We start from the raw sequence: 18,447 nt of genomic DNA, 5'->3' as shown, positions 1-18,447 counted from the left end.
GAGCCCCTTTGGTTTGCTGAAAGTATGTTTTCCGCTTTTGGTCTGCTAATATATGAGATATCATTAAAATCATTTCATTGTAGACATTTCATTTTATTAGTGAATACAGATTATTACAGGGCAATACAGATTTTTCTGAAAATATATGGCATCTCTGCAGTTAAGTGAACAAAAAAGTACGGGTGTGTAATGTCAGAGACATAACTGGATGTCGTGAATACGAATAAAACTGACAACATTTCTTTACATTTTCGAATTCGAATTGATAGTTGATCGATTGTGTGAATTGCGAAACTTTCCCCCTTTTCACTACTAAAATTTTCAACGATTTTTGACGTCGATTATCTCATTCCGGACTTGCATATTTCATTGAAAGGAACTATCAAGATGCTGTACAGGATTCATTTCTGCCTTTTAGAAGGACTAAATTGTAGAATTCTTTACGATATTTAGCACAATTCGGAACATTTTTCTCGAACGATTTTCACACAACGAAAAGTGCACGAAGCAAATCAAATTATTTTGGATTTTCACTAAACTGATGATTTCTACCTTCGATTTGCAAAGAAGTAATCTTAATAGTTCTTTAGATAACATTTAGAGCTATTAGAACGACTGATTTTATATAATGTTGTCCACTTTTCGTTTCTTGTTTTCTTTCTTTTCAATGCAAACCATCAGCAGCTGATGCAATCGTTCTTGCTTGAATTGAAACTAGCTTTGCGTACAAACCGAAACATCCGCTCGCAGTGCCAAATGATGCGAAACTGGTTTAATGCGTCTTCTCGCCTTGACGACCGAAAGGCAAATGAGAACTACGACCTGAGCGTTTGAGGTTTTGAACCACGCAGAAGGTGCACTCTCCGATGCCGCTGCTTGAATGCGTCTTCTCGCCCTGACGTCTGCTTCCATCCAACGCACAAGAAGGAATGATCGATTTTCGACCACGGTTCCCCTTTTATAACGTTCAGTTGAAGATATTTGCCTGATTACCTCAAAACCGTCGTCCTTGCGCGAAAAACCCAAGCAAATGGAAAGAATTTTCCGCGCTGTTTTAAAATTTTCAGAAACTTAATTTTTTAGGTTGTTTGTGGCTATCTCACACTGTTCAAAATATTATCCTAAATTCCTAATCATATTTTTGATGAAATAGTGAAAGAATTATGTTGCTGCCATTAATACAAGTTGAGATATTCACGATTAAGTTCTGCCCATTCTTCCATATGGCTAATTTTGAAAAGGCGCCCCATAGTAAAGTAAGTCGTATTCACGACAAAAAATCCAAGCAAAACCCAAAATCGGTATTCATCTGACAATTAAAGATATTTTAGGAGAATATATTTGTATTGCGGTGAAGTGATCATAAATCGGTATATCTGGTAACGTTGCACAGAATTAGGTTTTGCACGAACATAACATAACCTCACAAAAATTAACAAAATGAATCAATTTTGGCAGCTATCAGTGGTTTGTTTATGTGTTCATTACGTTCATTCTAATTTGAATACGTGTTAATAGATATGTAAACAAACCACTGATAGCTGTCAAAAGGTGAACTTGATTCATCGGCAGTTCATTGGTAGTTCATTCGAGTGGTCATCGTGCAAAACCTAATTAGATTTTTTATCGTGACGTCACAAATGAACAAGCATTTATCATTGACAGTTCAGTGGTACTGTTTACAAACAAGCTTAAACAAAAATCGAAGAACACGTCTTAAACAATCATCTTTACACTTTGCAACTAGTCTCTTTTATTTAATAAATTTCAAAAACAAACCGTATCCAATCGTGAACAAATGTTTTAAAACTCTATTTAGACGATGTGGACCGTAGATGGTCTCATCTAAATTGTTAACAAACAAACAAAAAATCGCTGTTTACAAACAGTGCTGCTGGACTGTCAAAATGTGTTCATTACACGCTTAGAAAAAGTTGCTCAGAGGTTGAGTACTAGTTACTCATTTTCAAATGAAACATGGAAACGTCAAAAATTGAGTAGTTATCATCAATGATATTGAGTAACTCCTACTCTAAATTTGAGTTTAACGCAAGAACTCGTTTTTTTGTTACTATTCGCAAGATCAGTCTAAAAGTTGTAATAACCATTTGTAGCAACAGGTTGTATTTTTTGTTAGTGAGATCGCGTATTTCGAGGGTGAGTCGCTCAACACGAACGGTGTTGTGTCTGCAAAAACCGGAATGATAAACTCCGTGTTATGCTTTAGAACGGAAACGAATATGCTCAAATGTACTTTATGAGGAATAAGTGTATGATTGGTGCCTGAGCATAACTGACATGTATGTTAATTTGCGATTGACACACTACTCCAAGCGACCACCACTTGATATAGTATTGAGTTCAATTACTTAATATTTTAATACAATACACTCAGAAAGGAGCAATTTTTTTGCAAATTTGGTATATGTGAAATAAAATTTCACTCAAAATTTGAGTGATAGTTACTCTATTTTTGGTACATGTACAAATAAAGTATTACTCAGTAAATGAGTAGATTTTACCCAAATATCATTTCCAGTTGAAGAACTCAAATTTGAGTAACTTCGGAGTTAGAGTTGTTCCACTTTTTCTGTAGATGAATAGCGGCCCTTACACGAGTCATTAAAAATGTCATTAATAAAAAATAATATCATTTTAATGAACGTGTAATGGTGCACTAATGACGAAATTTCGAACAAATTTGAATTACATCATTAGTTAGTCATCATTTAAAATGACATTTTTAATGCTCGTGTAAGAGCCGCTAATGAAATCTTACTCATTTTTGAGTAACTATTTTTAAGCGTGTTCGATTGAGGAGTGACGGTAAAAAACCTAACTCCGCACTATTGGTAGCACTGATGCCAGGCCATTTTTTCAAACGTTCAATGGTGTTCTCAAAAAGTTTGCCCGCGTTAAATGCTCCAATGTATAGCGGCCTTTACACAAAAATGCTCTGCCATCTGACACCGGTACGTTAGCACCAACCATTTTGCAAGTACAAGGTGGTGCCGAATAACATTGTCAATACTCCGATTTTAAAAATACTATTGATAGTTTTTATTTAAAACGACGGTGTGCATTTAAATTGGATTAACGTTTTGATGAAGGATTGACAATACTGAATATTGACATAAATATTGTCTCGTGTAAGCAGAGATGCTAGGTAAAAAATTCATATATCTTCAGACTGCGTTGCAAAAGTCTGTGAATTCGCTAAAATGTCTGCGGACTTTCATTTCTCTATTAAATTTGATACACAAAACTGGTTTAACAATAAAAAAACAGCGCGGCTATTCCAAAAGTCTGTAATTTGTCCGTTGACTTTTTCCTCGTCACTGCAATCAAATACAAATAGAATACCCAGACGGAAAAGTTTGAATGTTTTCTTTCTTACTTTTTGTGAAATCTGTATGAATCTGTATTAAGTTTGGGAAATCTGTACTCTGTATTAAGCATGTATGTCGTATGCGCATGTGAAAATCTGTATAAAACAGATAAATCTGTTATTTTTTAAAAATCTGTTCCTGACTAAAAATTATCTGGATTTGTCTGGGTCCAACTATACACAAGGAAATTTTGACCGGGTTTTATTTTCAGTGTGCAAAAAAACAAAAAGGTCTCACAACCTATCGAATCACCAAAATCATTAAGATCTAGTGAGATCTAACAAATTCTGGGAAAATTGGAAAAATCTGGTAAAATGTGTTAAATCTGGATCTGGTTAGTTAGCGTGTCTGGCGAAGCGAGAATAATCTGTCAACCTGGCAAAACTAAAGATCATTTTTATGTATTTTTGGAGGAGAATTCACTCATTGTCGAGCTTCAAAATGAGGTCGTTATCTACTTAAACTTTGACTTGATCCCAATAAAAATGGATAGCGTGCTTTGTTACGGCATAACACTTTGGGCAAATTTACAAGTAAATTTTAGGGTTTTGTCCCAAAGCGGCTAGGTAAGATGAAGGTCGTTTGTTTCGAAGGCCATTCGAAATTTAGACGTCGATTTTTCATGGATATATCGACGTAAACATTTCAGAAGGATCTAAAAGTCATTGACAATTTTTTTGTCTACTTTCTCTTTCAACTATCTTCGACTATTACACTAATCCAGAATTATTAGAAATTGGAAATATTAAGTAAGTACACGTAAGTAAAAATAAGGAGCTATTGACAGAAGAGAAAGTATACAACAATAAATAATAAATTTATGAAACTCATAATATATATATATATATATATATATATATATATATATATATATATATATATATATATATATATATATATATATATATATATATATATATATATATATATATATATATATATATATATATATATATATATATATATATATATATATATATATATATATATATATAATTCAAATTGAGATCCTGTTTATATTTTATTTTAAAGGTTTTAACAATTTAATCATGATTTTGCCCCATATTTATGTAAATTATTTCCTGGAACTAAGATACAGCAATATGTATTGGCGAAAAGTAAACGATATGTCACAGTTTGTTCAATTCATGCGGTTGAAACTTTGCGCGCCTTATTTTGGCACTGAATTTCATCTTAAGGCTCGATCATACTAAACAGTTTAGAAAGCTTCATGCTACTAAAAATTGTATCCCGAATTGTTGACCATATTTTTTGATAATATAGAGAAAAAAATGTGTTGCTGCGTTAAACACAAGAAATATTCGCGATTGAGTTCTACCCATTCTTGTACAGGGTATATCTGGTATATCTGTTATCTGTGATTCAAATAACTTTCCATCCGTCGTATTTCAAATTGGGTCTTAGATTCATTCAAAGTTAACTACAGGTTGAAAATAACTATCGACATGTCAAATTTTAATCAGGAGTTAAAAACATTCGCGTCTAAGCCTCAGACAAAGGCCATTGATAAAGTGAGCGTGGGATACCTAAAAACAACAACAATTCATGTAATACATGCTGAAACAGGACAACTACCAATCAAGGAAAGGATAGAATTGCTTACCCTGAGAGAAGTCATAAAAAGTTCTTTTTATCAAAACCAAATACAGCCATTCATCGAGAAAACGCAAATGCAAGAAGAAGGAAATGGATCATACCTAACGGCCATCGCAGCTAAACATATAGATGTTATTCACCAAACACACCCAAAAGACAACAGCATGACATACCTCAACAGAAAGCAGTACGCCGATAGATATGTCACTTACCGAATAGAGCCTAAGATAACAGACGAGTAAGCAAGCAAAGCAAACTGGAATGCCACTGTGTGGAAACAACACTTTTTACAGATACAACAAAAACACAAAAACTACACAGAAATATATACGGATGCCTCAAAAACAAAAGAAGGAACAGCTGTAGGCATAACAGATCTCAAAGGTGAAATCTGCAGAAACGACAAAATCAACGACAAATACACAATTACAAATGCAGAACTGTTAGCTATTGATAAGGCTATAAAGTTGATAAAAGTAAAAAATACAAAAAGGCTATCATCTATACTGACTCCAAGAGTGCTTGCCAAATACTCTTGAACAAATCAAGTGTAGAAGAAAATTTCATAGCCTGGAATATCATAAAAGAACTAAAACGAGAAGAAAATCCATATATAAAAATACAGTGGGTTCCAAGCCATCAAGGAATAGAGGGTAATGAAAAGGCGGATAAAATAGCGATAGAAGCCACGTATGGGAATCAAACAGACTTTACTGCATTAGTGTTATCAGACGCTCTAACACTGGCAAAAGAAGAAATATGGCAAATATGGAAAACTAGATACGAAAACATATCTACACAAAAAGGAACAAAGCATTTCGAAATAATGAAGGAACCGGGAAAAGTGATATGGTCCAAAGGACTAATATTAACATCAACAGAAAAAAGAATCCTAAATAGAATACGATCGGGACACACATTAACAAAGGATAGACAATACCAGTGGGGATGGGAACTGGAGAAAGAATGTGATATCTGCGAAGAAACAGAAGACCTAGAGCATATTCTATATGACTGCACGAAATTTAGTACCGAGAGAAACCAATTCCCTATATTGGAATACTGCAAACCACTCAAATCCATCTTTAACAGTAATGATGAAATGGATATGAAACAAATCGTACAATTCTTAAAAACAATCAAAGCACATATATGAGAAAATCAACATGCGACAACATAAATCTAAATAAAACACAATCAATGAAAAATACAAGAAACACAAACAAGACAACATTGGCGAGATGGACCGTTAGCGGTCTCAGCCGTCTGTAAACAGACAAAGCAAAAAAAAAAGTGAGCGTAAGAATTATTATTTATTACGAATTATGATTTATTTTTGTTTAATCAACAGATAATGTCACCAAAAGGACAATTACAATTCCATAATATGCTATGGCGGAGCAATGTAGGTACACGTATTTCGATAAGAGATAACATCGATAAATACCGCAGGTAAACCTTTCTTCAAGACAAGATAAGCATATAAACAAAATATATATCTGCAAAAAAATCGTAGAGCTCATCCAAACAAGAAACCATTGGTTTTAGTGGACCTGATGTTCGTGGATCAAATACCTATTCCTGGAAACAACCGTGACAGAAAAAGACGAAACATTTGTGGGCCAAATTTAGTTGATTTGGAACACTATGAACATTTTTTCAAATTTCTTCAAGGCGAATGTCAGGCAGATGTTGTATTTTTCGTCGATGGTCCCGGTCGGAGTAACACCTCTAGCGATTTCAATACTGATCAGAGAAAACCTAAGGACCGCCGTTACGAAAACGACATGAACGTCATAGATATGCTGACCGCAGAAAACTTCCAAGCTATCAGAAAAATCCAGCACATTCCCACAGATCGAGTACTGATGGATTCTATTGAAACATTGGCAAAACAATATGGTACACTATGGCACTCAGTACAAAATAAAAGATATTTAGAAATAGCTAAATATGCTCAAGAAATGAAAGCAATCGCAGTTTTGGGTAAAAAATGCCGATTCATTCTTCTGGCGGGTAATAATATTCATTTCTATGGTTGCAGTTTTTAAGGTGATGCGAAGTTAACCTGTTTTGGCTTTTCAGAAGTAAACTTTCAGAAGTTTGACACATCTTGATGTTACATCAATGGAGACAATAGAGATAGACCCTGCAAATCTCGGACAAATCGGGCTTGAAACGCCAGAGAAACGTTGTTTAATGGCTTCACTTCTTTCTAAATCATTTATCTTTAAATGGACTGCAACTAACATTTCTTATCTGCTGAACTGTCTTAGTGTTCTGCAAGCACTACCTGAAAATATCGCGCGTCAGCAGTACTGTGATGTTGCTCGTGCCTTATTCAAAGATTCATATTGTGATGCACTAGTGGAAGATTTAATCCAGTCATGTGAACAACAAAACTTAGTATATTCATTGAAAATTAGCACTCTCTACAATCCTAAATCTTATATTTTCAGAAATCAATCCAGTTATCAGTACAACCGAATAATTTATCAACTTGGGAATACGATATCATAAGCAATAGCATATCTAATATTACCATCAGGCTGAATGATTATCGCTATTGGGATGCAAAGGGTGTAAAGTTTTCTGAGCTGCTTACGGGATTTTATGCTCGAGCAGCCGGCGTACTTTTAACTCGCAAAAACCAACGTACCCCTCAGTCAAGACAATTATTCATCAAACAGACCCACGAATCATTTTTCAACTACCATTCATTAGACGTGCAATATCCAGATTTCAAAATTATGAATTCGCAATTGGATGCTGGTACCGATCTTACAGAAGAAAATATAAACTATTTACAATTTGTGTTTGGCGTAGGAGATTTGCCTGTTGAACGAATTAACCGTCTGATAAATTTGCATACATGGAAATTGTTAGACTATATTACAGTGTACTTCATGCTTAAGGTATGATCAATTATGTGTTAGATTTAATTTGCCAACGAGCAACGTCAATTCGATTCAGATTATGTTATTTTTTCAGAAAAAAATTATATCATCCACAATCGCCGACAGTCTACTATTGGCAGTTGAAAATTATTCAAATCATAATGCCGAGCTCGATGGAATTCCACCCGAATTGGATATGGAGATATTTCACGTGACATTCATGTATATTCGCTGGAGGCATTATGTGCGGCAATCTCTCATTATATGTGGCATACCAGAAGCATTAATTGTGAGTTTCGTTTTATAACAGCCAATATAAATGAAAGACTTCATTTGTGATTACAGGATAATCGATGTCGTTTGGACGGTGTAAAAATTCAAAACATTTACCAGAACCTCAAAATGCACCCAGAAGAAATCCATAAATATGATATTGGAGGTTCCGTCCAAAATGACCGGTTTTATGACTAAGAGTAAGACTGATTGTTCAGAGTAGACATCAGATATATTATTTTTATATTCATTTATCTCTCATTTCATTATAATATTTAATATCAACCTACGGCGTGACCAGTGACGTACCTAGAAACTGGACGTGACCTATCCATTTCAATAAATCTATATGGCAAGCAGTCCATAACTGAGAAAATTGAGTGTTTTTCAATATTTTTACAGGATCAAGAGAAAGTCAATTAGCATTAAATAGAATCCAAGTTAGTAGAAATCAATCTAGTCATCTCTTAGAAAATTGTTTCTCAACATGTGAATGCACTATATCTATCTCTCTTTAACTTATTGTAGACCCTGTCAACTTAGAGAAAATTCAATCTTCCGCACAGTATCACATTGAACATATCATGTCAATTGTATGTGTGCGCAGTGCTGTTGTTTCGGCGCGTACGAACTTAACGTTTCGCCCACTTACATGCCTGAGAGCGCCATATTCGCAAAAAGTATGTTGCTTATGATTTGTTCATGAAATGTGAGAGCTGGATATCTGGATAATATGATGTCTTTGATATTGTGAATGACTAACGTGAATTGGCCGACTAAAGCTCTCACCAACCAAAGCTCTCTCAGCAACCAAAAAGCTTTTTCGAAAAATTGAACTGCCACCTTAATAGCGACCAACTAAAAAGCTTGGGAAGAATATCCTACTGAATACGCCCTGGTGGCAGATATCGAAAGCAGGAAAGCCAACAAAACGTGAACTCCCCGACTAAAGCTCACCAACAAGCGCGTTCTTTTCTAGCATTGTCGTAAATCATGAGAAGTATTTCTAAAACATTGTATAAAGAAAGTGAATAAAATTAAATTTACAAAACTTTTTCTTTCTAAAATCATAAAAAACAAAAAACGAAGATATTTATTTTCCGAAAACTCCTCGTATTGCATTCAGTTTTTTCTATGATTCTTTCAAAATATTTCGTTCTGGGTATAATGAAAGGTGAGTCGAAAGAAAAAATATTTTGCTGAAAACTGCCCACGTGGAAACGAACCAAACTAATTAATTATGATAGTCCCATAAGTGCTCTACGAAACCTATAGTAGCCTATGTTGCCTAAATTGCAATTAATATTTTTTACAGTTTTTTCAAAATATTTCGTTCTGGGTATAATGAAAGGTGAGTCAAAAGAAAAAAATATTTTGCGGAAAACTGCCCACGTGGAAACGAACCAAACTAATTAATTATGATAGTTCCATAAGTGCTCTACGAAACCTATAGTAGCCTATGTTGCCTAAATTGCAATTAATATTTTTTACAGTTTTTTCAAAATATTTCGTTCTGGGTATAATGAAAGGTGAATCAAAAGAAAAAAATATTTTGCGGAAAACTGCCCACGTGGAAACGAACCAAACTAATTAATTATAATAGTTCCATAAGTGCTCTACGAAACCTATAGTAGCCTATGTTGCCTAAATTGCAATTAATATTTTTTACAGTTTTTTCAAAATATTTCGTTCTGGGTATAATGAAAGGTGAGTCAAAAGAAAAAAATATTTTGCGGAAAACTGCCCACGTGGAAACGAACCAAACTAATTAATTATGATAGTTCCATAAGTGCTCTACGAAACCTATAGTAGCCTATGTTGCCTAAATTGCAATTAATATTTTTTACAGTTTTTTCAAAATATTTCGTTCTGGGTATAATGAAAGGTGAGTCAAAAGAAAAAAATATTTTGCGGAAAACTGCCCACGTGGAAACGAACCAAACTAATTAATTATAATAGTTCCATAAGTGCTCTACGAAACCTATAGTAGCCTATGTTGCCTAAATTGCAATTAATATTTTTTACAGTTTTTTCAAAATATTTCGTTCTGGGTATAATGAAAGGTGAGTCAAAAGAAAAAAATATTTTGCGGAAAACTGCCCACGTGGAAACGAACCAAACTAATTAATTATGATAGTCCCATAAGTGCTCTACGAAACCTATAGTAGCCTATGTTGCCTAAATTGCAATTAATATTTTTTACAGTTTTTTCAAAATATTTCGTTCTGGGTATAATGAAAGGTGAGTCAAAAGAAAAAAATATTTTGCGGAAAACTGCCCACGTGGAAACGAACCAAACTAATTAATTATGATAGTCCCATAAGTGCTCTACGAAACCTATAGTAGCCTATGTTGCCTAAATTGCAATTAATATTTTTTATAGTTTTTTCAAAATTTCATCGTTTCTTGCATTCATCAAGCGGCTATTGGAAAGCTCCACAATCCGCTAGGAGGAAAGCGCCATGGTGACGAATATTGGAAGCTTAAGCTCAGCAACCAAAAAGCTCACCTTTAATGTGCTAAAACATTTTTAAATTTACAAACCGACAAAAAAAATATTTTGCTGAAAACTGCCCACGTGGAAACGAACCAAACTAATTAATTATGATAGTCCCATAAGTGCTCTACGAAACCTATAGTAGCCTATGTTGCCTAAATTGCAATTAATATTTTTTACAGTTTTTTCAAAATATTTCGTTCTGGGTATAATGAAAGGTGAGTCAAAAGAAAAAAATATTTTGCGGAAAACTGCCCACGTGGAAACGAACCAAACTAATTAATTATGATAGTTCCATAAGTGCTCTACGAAACCTATAGTAGCCTATGTTGCCTAAATTGCAATTAATATTTTTTACAGTTTTTTCAAAATATTTCGTTCTGGGTATAATGAAAGGTGAGTCAAAAGAAAAAAATATTTTGCGGAAAACTGCCCACGTGGAAACGAACCAAACTAATTAATTATGATAGTTCCATAAGTGCTCTACGAAACCTATAGTAGCCTATGTTGCCTAAATTGCAATTAATATTTTTTATAGTTTTTTCAAAATTTCATCGTTTCTTGCATTCATCAAGCGGCTATTGGAAAGCTCCACAATCCGCTAGGAGGAAAGCGCCATGGTGACGAATATTGGAAGCTTAAGCTCAGCAACCAAAAAGCTCACCTTTAATGTGCTAAAACATTTTTAAATTTACAAACCGACAAAAAAAATATTTTGCTGAAAACTGCCCACGTGGAAACGAACCAAACTAATTAATTATGATAGTCCCATAAGTGCTCTACGAAACCTATAGTAGCCTATGTTGCCTAAATTGCAATTAATATTTTTTACAGTTTTTTCAAAATATTTCGTTCTGGGTATAATGAAAGGTGAGTCAAAAGAAAAAAATATTTTGCGGAAAACTGCCCACGTGGAAACGAACCAAACTAATTAATTATGATAGTTCCATAAGTGCTCTACGAAACCTATAGTAGCCTATGTTGCCTAAATTGCAATTAATATTTTTTACAGTTTTTTCAAAATATTTCGTTCTGGGTATAATGAAAGGTGAGTCAAAAGAAAAAAATATTTTGCGGAAAACTGCCCACGTGGAAACGAACCAAACTAATTAATTATAATAGTTCCATAAGTGCTCTACGAAACCTATAGTAGCCTATTTTCCGCAAAATATTTTTCTCTTTTGACTCACCTTTCATTATACCCAGAACGAAATATTTTGAAAAAACTGTAAAAAATATTAATTGCAATTTAGGCAACATAGGCTACTATAGGTTTCGTAGAGCACTTATGGAACTATTATAATTAATTAGTTTGGTTCGTTTCCACGTGGGCAGTTTTCCGCAAAATATTTTTTTCTTTTGACTCACCTTTCATTATACCCAGAACGAAATATTTTGAAAAAACTGTAAAAAATATTAATTGCAATTTAGGCAACATAGGCTACTATAGGTTTCGTAGAGCACTTATGGAACTATCATAATTAATTAGTTTGGTTCGTTTCCACGTGGGCAGTTTTCCGCAAAATATTTTTTTCTTTTGACTCACCTTTCATTATACCCAGAACGAAATATTTTGAAAAAACTGTAAAAAATATTAATTGCAATTTAGGCAACATAGGCTACTATAGGTTTCGTAGAGCACTTATGGAACTATTATAATTAATTAGTTTGGTTCGTTTCCACGTGGGCAGTTTTCCGCAAAATATTTTTTTTCTTTTGATTCACCTTTCATTATACCCAGAACGAAATATTTTGAAAAAACTGTAAAAAATATTAATTGCAATTTAGGCAACATAGGCTACTATAGGTTTCGTAGAGCACTTATGGAACTATCATAATTAATTAGTTTGGTTCGTTTCCACGTGGGCAGTTTTCCGCAAAATATTTTTTTCTTTTGACTCACCTTTCATTATACCCAGAACGAAATATTTTGAAAAAACTGTAAAAAATATTAATTGCAATTTAGGCAACATAGGCTACTATAGGTTTCGTAGAGCACTTATGGGACTATCATAATTAATTAGTTTGGTTCGTTTCCACGTGGGCAGTTTTCAGCAAAATATTTTTTCTTTCGACTCACCTTTCATTATACCCAGAACGAAATATTTTGAAAGAATCATAGAAAAAACTGAATGCAATACGAGGAGTTTTCGGAAAATAAATATCTTCGTTTTTTGTTTTTTATGATTTTAGAAAGAAAAAGTTTTGTAAATTTAATTTTATTCACTTTCTTTATACAATGTTTTAGAAATACTTCTCATGATTTACGACAATGCTAGAAAAGAACGCGCTTGTTGGTGAGCTTTAGTCGGGGAGTTCACGTTTTGTTGGCTTTCCTGCTTTCGATATCTGCCACCAGGGCGTATTCAGTAGGATATTCTTCCCAAGCTTTTTAGTTGGTCGCTATTAAGGTGGCAGTTCAATTTTTCGAAAAAGCTTTTTGGTTGCTGAGAGAGCTTTGGTTGGTGAGAGCTTTAGTCGGCCAATTCACGTTAGTCATTCACAATATCAAAGACATCATATTATCCAGATATCCAGCTCTCACATTTCATGAACAAATCATAAGCAACATACTTTTTGCGAATATGGCGCTCTCAGGCATGTAAGTGGGCGAAACGTTAAGTTCGTACGCGCCGAAACAACAGCACTGCGCACACATACAATTGACATGATATGTTCAATGTGATACTGTGCGGAAGATTGAATTTTCTCTAAGTTGACAGGGTCTACAATAAGTTAAAGAGAGATAGATATAGTGCATTCACATGTTGAGAAACAATTTTCTAAGAGATGACTAGATTGATTTCTACTAACTTGGATTCTATTTAATGCTAATTGACTTTCTCTTGATCCTGTAAAAATATTGAAAAACACTCAATTTTCTCAGTTATGGACTGCTTGCCATATAGATTTATTGAAATGGATAGGTCACGTCCAGTTTCTAGGTACGTCACTGGTCACGCCGTAGGTTGATATTAAATATTATAATGAAATGAGAGATAAATGAATATAAAAATAATATATCTGATGTCTACTCTGAACAATCAGTCTTACTCTTAGTCATAAAACCGGTCATTTTGGACGGAACCTCCAATATCATATTTATGGATTTCTTCTGGGTGCATTTTGAGGTTCTGGTAAATGTTTTGAATTTTTACACCGTCCAAACGACATCGATTATCCTGTAATCACAAATGAAGTCTTTCATTTATATTGGCTGTTATAAAACGAAACTCACAATTAATGCTTCTGGTATGCCACATATAATGAGAGATTGCCGCACATAATGCCTCCAGCGAATATACATGAATGTCACGTGAAATATCTCCATATCCAATTCGGGTGGAATTCCATCGAGCTCGGCATTATGATTTGAATAATTTTCAACTGCCAATAGTAGACTGTCGGCGATTGTGGATGATATAATTTTTTTCTGAAAAAATAACATAATCTGAATCGAATTGACGTTGCTCGTTGGCAAATTAAATCTAACACATAATTGATCATACCTTAAGCATGAAGTACACTGTAATATAGTCTAACAATTTCCATGTATGCAAATTTATCAGACGGTTAATTCGTTCAACAGGCAAATCTCCTACGCCAAACACAAATTGTAAATAGTTTATATTTTCTTCTGTAAGATCGGTACCAGCATCCAATTGCGAATTCATAATTTTGAAATCTGGATATTGCACGTCTAATGAATGGTAGTTGAAAAATGATTCGTGGGTCTGTTTGATGAATAATTGTCTTGACTGAGGGGTACGTTGGTTTTTGCGAGTTAAAAGTACGCCGGCTGCTCGAGCATAAAATCCCGTAAGCAGCTCAGAAAACTTTACACCCTTTGCATCCCAATAGCGATAATCATTCAGCCTGATGGTAATATTAGATATGCTATTGCTTATGATATCGTATTCCCAAGTTGATAAATTATTCGGTTGTACTGATAACTGGATTGATTTCTGAAAATATAAGATTTAGGATTGTAGAGAGTGCTAATTTTCAATGAATATACTAAGTTTTGTTGTTCACATGACTGGATTAAATCTTCCACTAGTGCATCACAATATGAATCTTTGAATAAGGCACGAGCAACATCACAGTACTGCTGACGCGCGATATTTTCAGGTAGTGCTTGCAGAACACTAAGACAGTTCAGCAGATAAGAAATGTTAGTTGCAGTCCATTTAAAGATAAATGATTTAGAAAGAAGTGAAGCCATTAAACAACGTTTCTCTGGCGTTTCAAGCCCGATTTGTCCGAGATTTGCAGGGTCTATCTCTATTGTCTCCATTGATGTAACATCAAGATGTGTCAAATACCAAAAGTTTACTTCTGAAAAGCCAAAACAGGTTAACTTCGCATCACCTTAAAAACTGCAACCATAGAAATGAATATTATTACCCGCCAGAAGAATGAATCGGCATTTTTTACCCAAAACTGCGATTGCTTTCATTTCTTGAGCATATTTAGCTATTTCTAAATATCTTTTATTTTGTACTGAGTGCCATAGTGTACCATATTGTTTTGCCAATGTTTCAATAGAATCCATCAGTACTCGATCTGTGGGAATGTGCTGGATTTTTCTGATAGCTTGGAAGTTTTCTGCGGTCAGCATATCTATGACGTTTATGTCGTTTTCGTAACGGCGGTCCTTAGGTTTTCTCTGATCAGTATTGAAATCGCTAGAGGTGTTACTCCGACCGGGACCATCGACGAAAAATACAACATCTGCCTGACATTCGCCTTGAAGAAATTTGAAAAAATGTTCATAGTGTTCCAAATCAACTAAATTTGGCCCACAAATGTTTCGTCTTTTTCTGTCACGGTTGTTTCCAGGAATAGGTATTTGATCCACGAACATCAGGTCCACTAAAACCAATGGTTTCTTGTTTGGATGAGCTCTACGATTTTTTTGCAGATATATATTTTGTTTATATGCTTATCTTGTCTTGAAGAAAGGTTTACCTGCGGTATTTATCGATGTTATCTCTTATCGAAATACGTGTACCTACATTGCTCCGCCATAGCATATTATGGAATTGTAATTGTCCTTTTGGTGACATTATCTGTTGATTAAACAAAAATAAATCATAATTCGTAATAAATAATAATTCTTACGCTCACTTTTTTTTTTGCTTTGTCTGTTTACAGACGGCTGAGACCGCTAACGGTCCATCTCGCCAATGTTGTCTTGTTTGTGTTTCTTGTATTTTTCATTGATTGTGTTTTATTTAGATTTATGTTGTCGCATGTTGATTTTCTCATATATGTGCTTTGATTGTTTTTAAGAATTGTACGATTTGTTTCATATCCATTTCATCATTACTGTTAAAGATGGATTTGAGTGGTTTGCAGTATTCCAATATAGGGAATTGGTTTCTCTCGGTACTAAATTTCGTGCAGTCATATAGAATATGCTCTAGGTCTTCTGTTTCTTCGCAGATATCACATTCTTTCTCCAGTTCCCATCCCCACTGGTATTGTCTATCCTTTGTTAATGTGTGTCCCGATCGTATTCTATTTAGGATTCTTTTTTCTGTTGATGTTAATATTAGTCCTTTGGACCATATCACTTTTCCCGGTTCCTTCATTATTTCGAAATGCTTTGTTCCTTTTTGTGTAGATATGTTTTCGTATCTAGTTTTCCATATTTGCCATATTTCTTCTTTTGCCAGTGTTAGAGCGTCTGATAACACTAATGCAGTAAAGTCTGTTTGATTCCCATACGTGGCTTCTATCGCTATTTTATCCGCCTTTTCATTACCCTCTATTCCTTGATGGCTTGGAACCCACTGTATTTTTATATATGGATTTTCTTCTCGTTTTAGTTCTTTTATGATATTCCAGGCTATGAAATTTTCTTCTACACTTGATTTGTTCAAGAGTATTTGGCAAGCACTCTTGGAGTCAGTATAGATGATAGCCTTTTTGTATTTTTTACTTTTATCAACTTTATAGCCTTATCAATAGCTAACAGTTCTGCATTTGTAATTGTGTATTTGTCGTTGATTTTGTCGTTTCTGCAGATTTCACCTTTGAGATCTGTTATGCCTACAGCTGTTCCTTCTTTTGTTTTTGAGGCATCCGTATATATTTCTGTGTAGTTTTTGTGTTTTTGTTGTATCTGTAAAAAGTGTTGTTTCCACACAGTGGCATTCCAGTTTGCTTTGCTTGCTTACTCGTCTGTTATCTTAGGCTCTATTCGGTAAGTGACATATCTATCGGCGTACTGCTTTCTGTTGAGGTATGTCATGCTGTTGTCTTTTGGGTGTGTTTGGTGAATAACATCTATATGTTTAGCTGCGATGGCCGTTAGGTATGATCCATTTCCTTCTTCTTGCATTTGCGTTTTCTCGATGAATGGCTGTATTTGGTTTTGATAAAAAGAACTTTTTATGACTTCTCTCAGGGTAAGCAATTCTATCCTTTCCTTGATTGGTAGTTGTCCTGTTTCAGCATGTATTACATGAATTGTTGTTGTTTTTAGGTATCCCACGCTCACTTTATCAATGGCCTTTGTCTGAGGCTTAGACGCGAATGTTTTTAACTCCTGATTAAAATTTGACATGTCGATAGTTATTTTCAACCTGTAGTTAACTTTGAATGAATCTAAGACCCAATTTGAAATACGACGGATGGAAAGTTATTTGAATCACAGATAACAGATATACCAGATATACCCTGTACAAGAATGGGTAGAACTCAATCGCGAATATTTCTTGTGTTTAACGCAGCAACACATTTTTTTCTCTATATTATCGAAAAATATGGTCAACAATTCGGGATACAATTTTTAGTAGCATGAAGCTTTCTAAACTGTTTAGTATGATCGAGCCTTAAGATGAAATTCAGTGCCAAAATAAGGCGCGCAAAGTTTCAACCGCATGAATTGAACAAACTGTGACATATCGTTTACTTTTCGCCAATACATATTGCTGTATCTTAGTTCCAGGAAATAATTTACATAAATATGGGGCAAAATCATGATTAAATTGTTAAAACCTTTAAAATAAAATATAAACAGGATCTCAATTTGAATTATATATATATATATATATATATATATATATATATATATATATATATATATATATATATATATATATATATATATATATATATATATATATATATATATATATATATATATATATATATATTTATGAGTTTCATAAATTTATTATTTATTGTTGTATACTTTCTCTTCTGTCAATAGCTCCTTATTTTTACTTACGTGTACTTACTTAATATTTCCAATTTCTAATAATTCTGGATTAGTGTAATAGTCGAAGATAGTTGAAAGAGAAAGTAGACAAAAAAATTGTCAATGACTTTTAGATCCTTCTGAAATGTTTACGTCGATATATCCATGAAAAATCGACGTCTAAATTTCGAATGGCCTTCGAAACAAACGACCTTCATCTTACCTAGCCGCTTTGGGACAAAACCCTAAAATTTACTTGTAAATTTGCCCAAAGTGTTATGCCGTAACAAAGCACGCTATCCATTTTTATTGGGATCAAGTCAAAGTTTAAGTAGATAACGACCTCATTTTGAAGCTCGACAATGAGTGAATTCTCCTCCAAAAATACATAAAAATGATCTTTAGTTTTGCCAGGTTGACAGATTGCCAGGTTGACAGATTATTCTCGCTTCGCCAGACACGCTAACTAACCAGATCCAGATTTAACACATTTTACCAGATTTTTCCAATTTTCCCAGAATTTGTTAGATCTCACTAGATCTTAATGATTTTGGTGATTCGATA

The 18,447-nt window shown here is 34.0% G+C and overlaps 2 protein-coding genes across 6 annotated transcripts; one reads left to right on the top strand and one right to left on the bottom strand.

The window, feature by feature from the left end:
• The first annotated feature begins 4,839 nt into the window (after positions 1-4,839).
• Positions 4,840-8,552, top strand: LOC131440169 (uncharacterized). 3 transcript variants are annotated; one of them, XM_058611222.1, is made up of 8 exons: positions 4,840-6,299; positions 6,358-6,458; positions 6,523-7,022; positions 7,092-7,412; positions 7,466-7,921; positions 7,980-8,192; positions 8,249-8,376; positions 8,478-8,552. In XM_058611222.1, exons 4-7 carry the CDS (start codon positions 7,134-7,136, stop codon positions 8,372-8,374), a joined length of 1,074 nt encoding a protein of 357 aa, XP_058467205.1. In that variant the 5' UTR covers positions 4,840-6,299; positions 6,358-6,458; positions 6,523-7,022; positions 7,092-7,133; the 3' UTR covers positions 8,375-8,376; positions 8,478-8,552. The 3 variants fall into 3 exon arrangements, with proteins under 3 accessions (XP_058467205.1, XP_058467204.1, XP_058467206.1); XM_058611221.1 differs by having other exon boundaries at positions 4,843-6,299; positions 8,249-8,552; XM_058611223.1 differs by lacking the exons at positions 4,840-6,299; positions 6,358-6,458; positions 6,523-7,022 and having other exon boundaries at positions 7,998-8,192; positions 8,249-8,552.
• Positions 8,553-13,551: 4,999 nt separating this feature from the next.
• On the bottom strand, positions 13,552-17,002 carry LOC131440167 (uncharacterized). 3 transcript variants are annotated; one of them, XM_058611218.1, is made up of 8 exons: positions 15,804-17,002; positions 15,645-15,745; positions 15,081-15,580; positions 14,692-15,011; positions 14,183-14,638; positions 13,912-14,124; positions 13,728-13,855; positions 13,552-13,626 (listed from the first exon to the last, which is right to left on the bottom strand). In XM_058611218.1, exons 2-7 carry the CDS (start codon positions 15,740-15,742, stop codon positions 13,730-13,732), a joined length of 1,713 nt encoding a protein of 570 aa, XP_058467201.1. In that variant the 5' UTR covers positions 15,743-15,745; positions 15,804-17,002; the 3' UTR covers positions 13,552-13,626; positions 13,728-13,729. The 3 variants fall into 3 exon arrangements, with proteins under 3 accessions (XP_058467201.1, XP_058467200.1, XP_058467202.1); XM_058611217.1 differs by having other exon boundaries at positions 13,552-13,855; XM_058611219.1 differs by having other exon boundaries at positions 13,552-13,855; positions 13,912-14,106; positions 15,804-16,995.
• Positions 17,003-18,447: the final 1,445 nt, after the last annotated feature.

This window comes from Malaya genurostris, chromosome 1, assembly GCF_030247185.1.
Source record: "Malaya genurostris strain Urasoe2022 chromosome 1, Malgen_1.1, whole genome shotgun sequence".
Lineage (NCBI taxonomy): Eukaryota > Metazoa > Arthropoda > Insecta > Diptera > Culicidae > Malaya > Malaya genurostris.
Note: the sequence above shows the minus strand (reverse complement) of the source record. Positions and strands in the feature narration are given on the sequence as shown.

Bases quoted from the DNA above. Each gene is read 5' to 3' on its own strand.
- LOC131440169 (XM_058611222.1), top strand. From the start codon at position 7,134: ATGGAGACAATAGAGATAGACCCTGCAAATCTCGGACAAATCGGGCTT. The intron at 7,922-7,979 runs GTATGATCAATT...AATTCGATTCAG, and splicing joins CAGTGTACTTCATGCTTAAG to ATTATGTTATTTTTTCAGAA. The intron at 8,193-8,248 runs GTGAGTTTCGTT...TTGTGATTACAG, and splicing joins GCATACCAGAAGCATTAATT to GATAATCGATGTCGTTTGGA.
- LOC131440167 (XM_058611217.1), bottom strand. From the start codon at position 15,742: ATGTCACCAAAAGGACAATTACAATTCCATAATATGCTATGGCGGAGC. The intron at 15,012-15,080 runs GTAATAATATTC...TTGGCTTTTCAG, and splicing joins CCGATTCATTCTTCTGGCGG to AAGTAAACTTTTGGTATTTG. The intron at 14,639-14,691 runs GTATATTCATTG...TTATATTTTCAG, and splicing joins CATGTGAACAACAAAACTTA to AAATCAATCCAGTTATCAGT.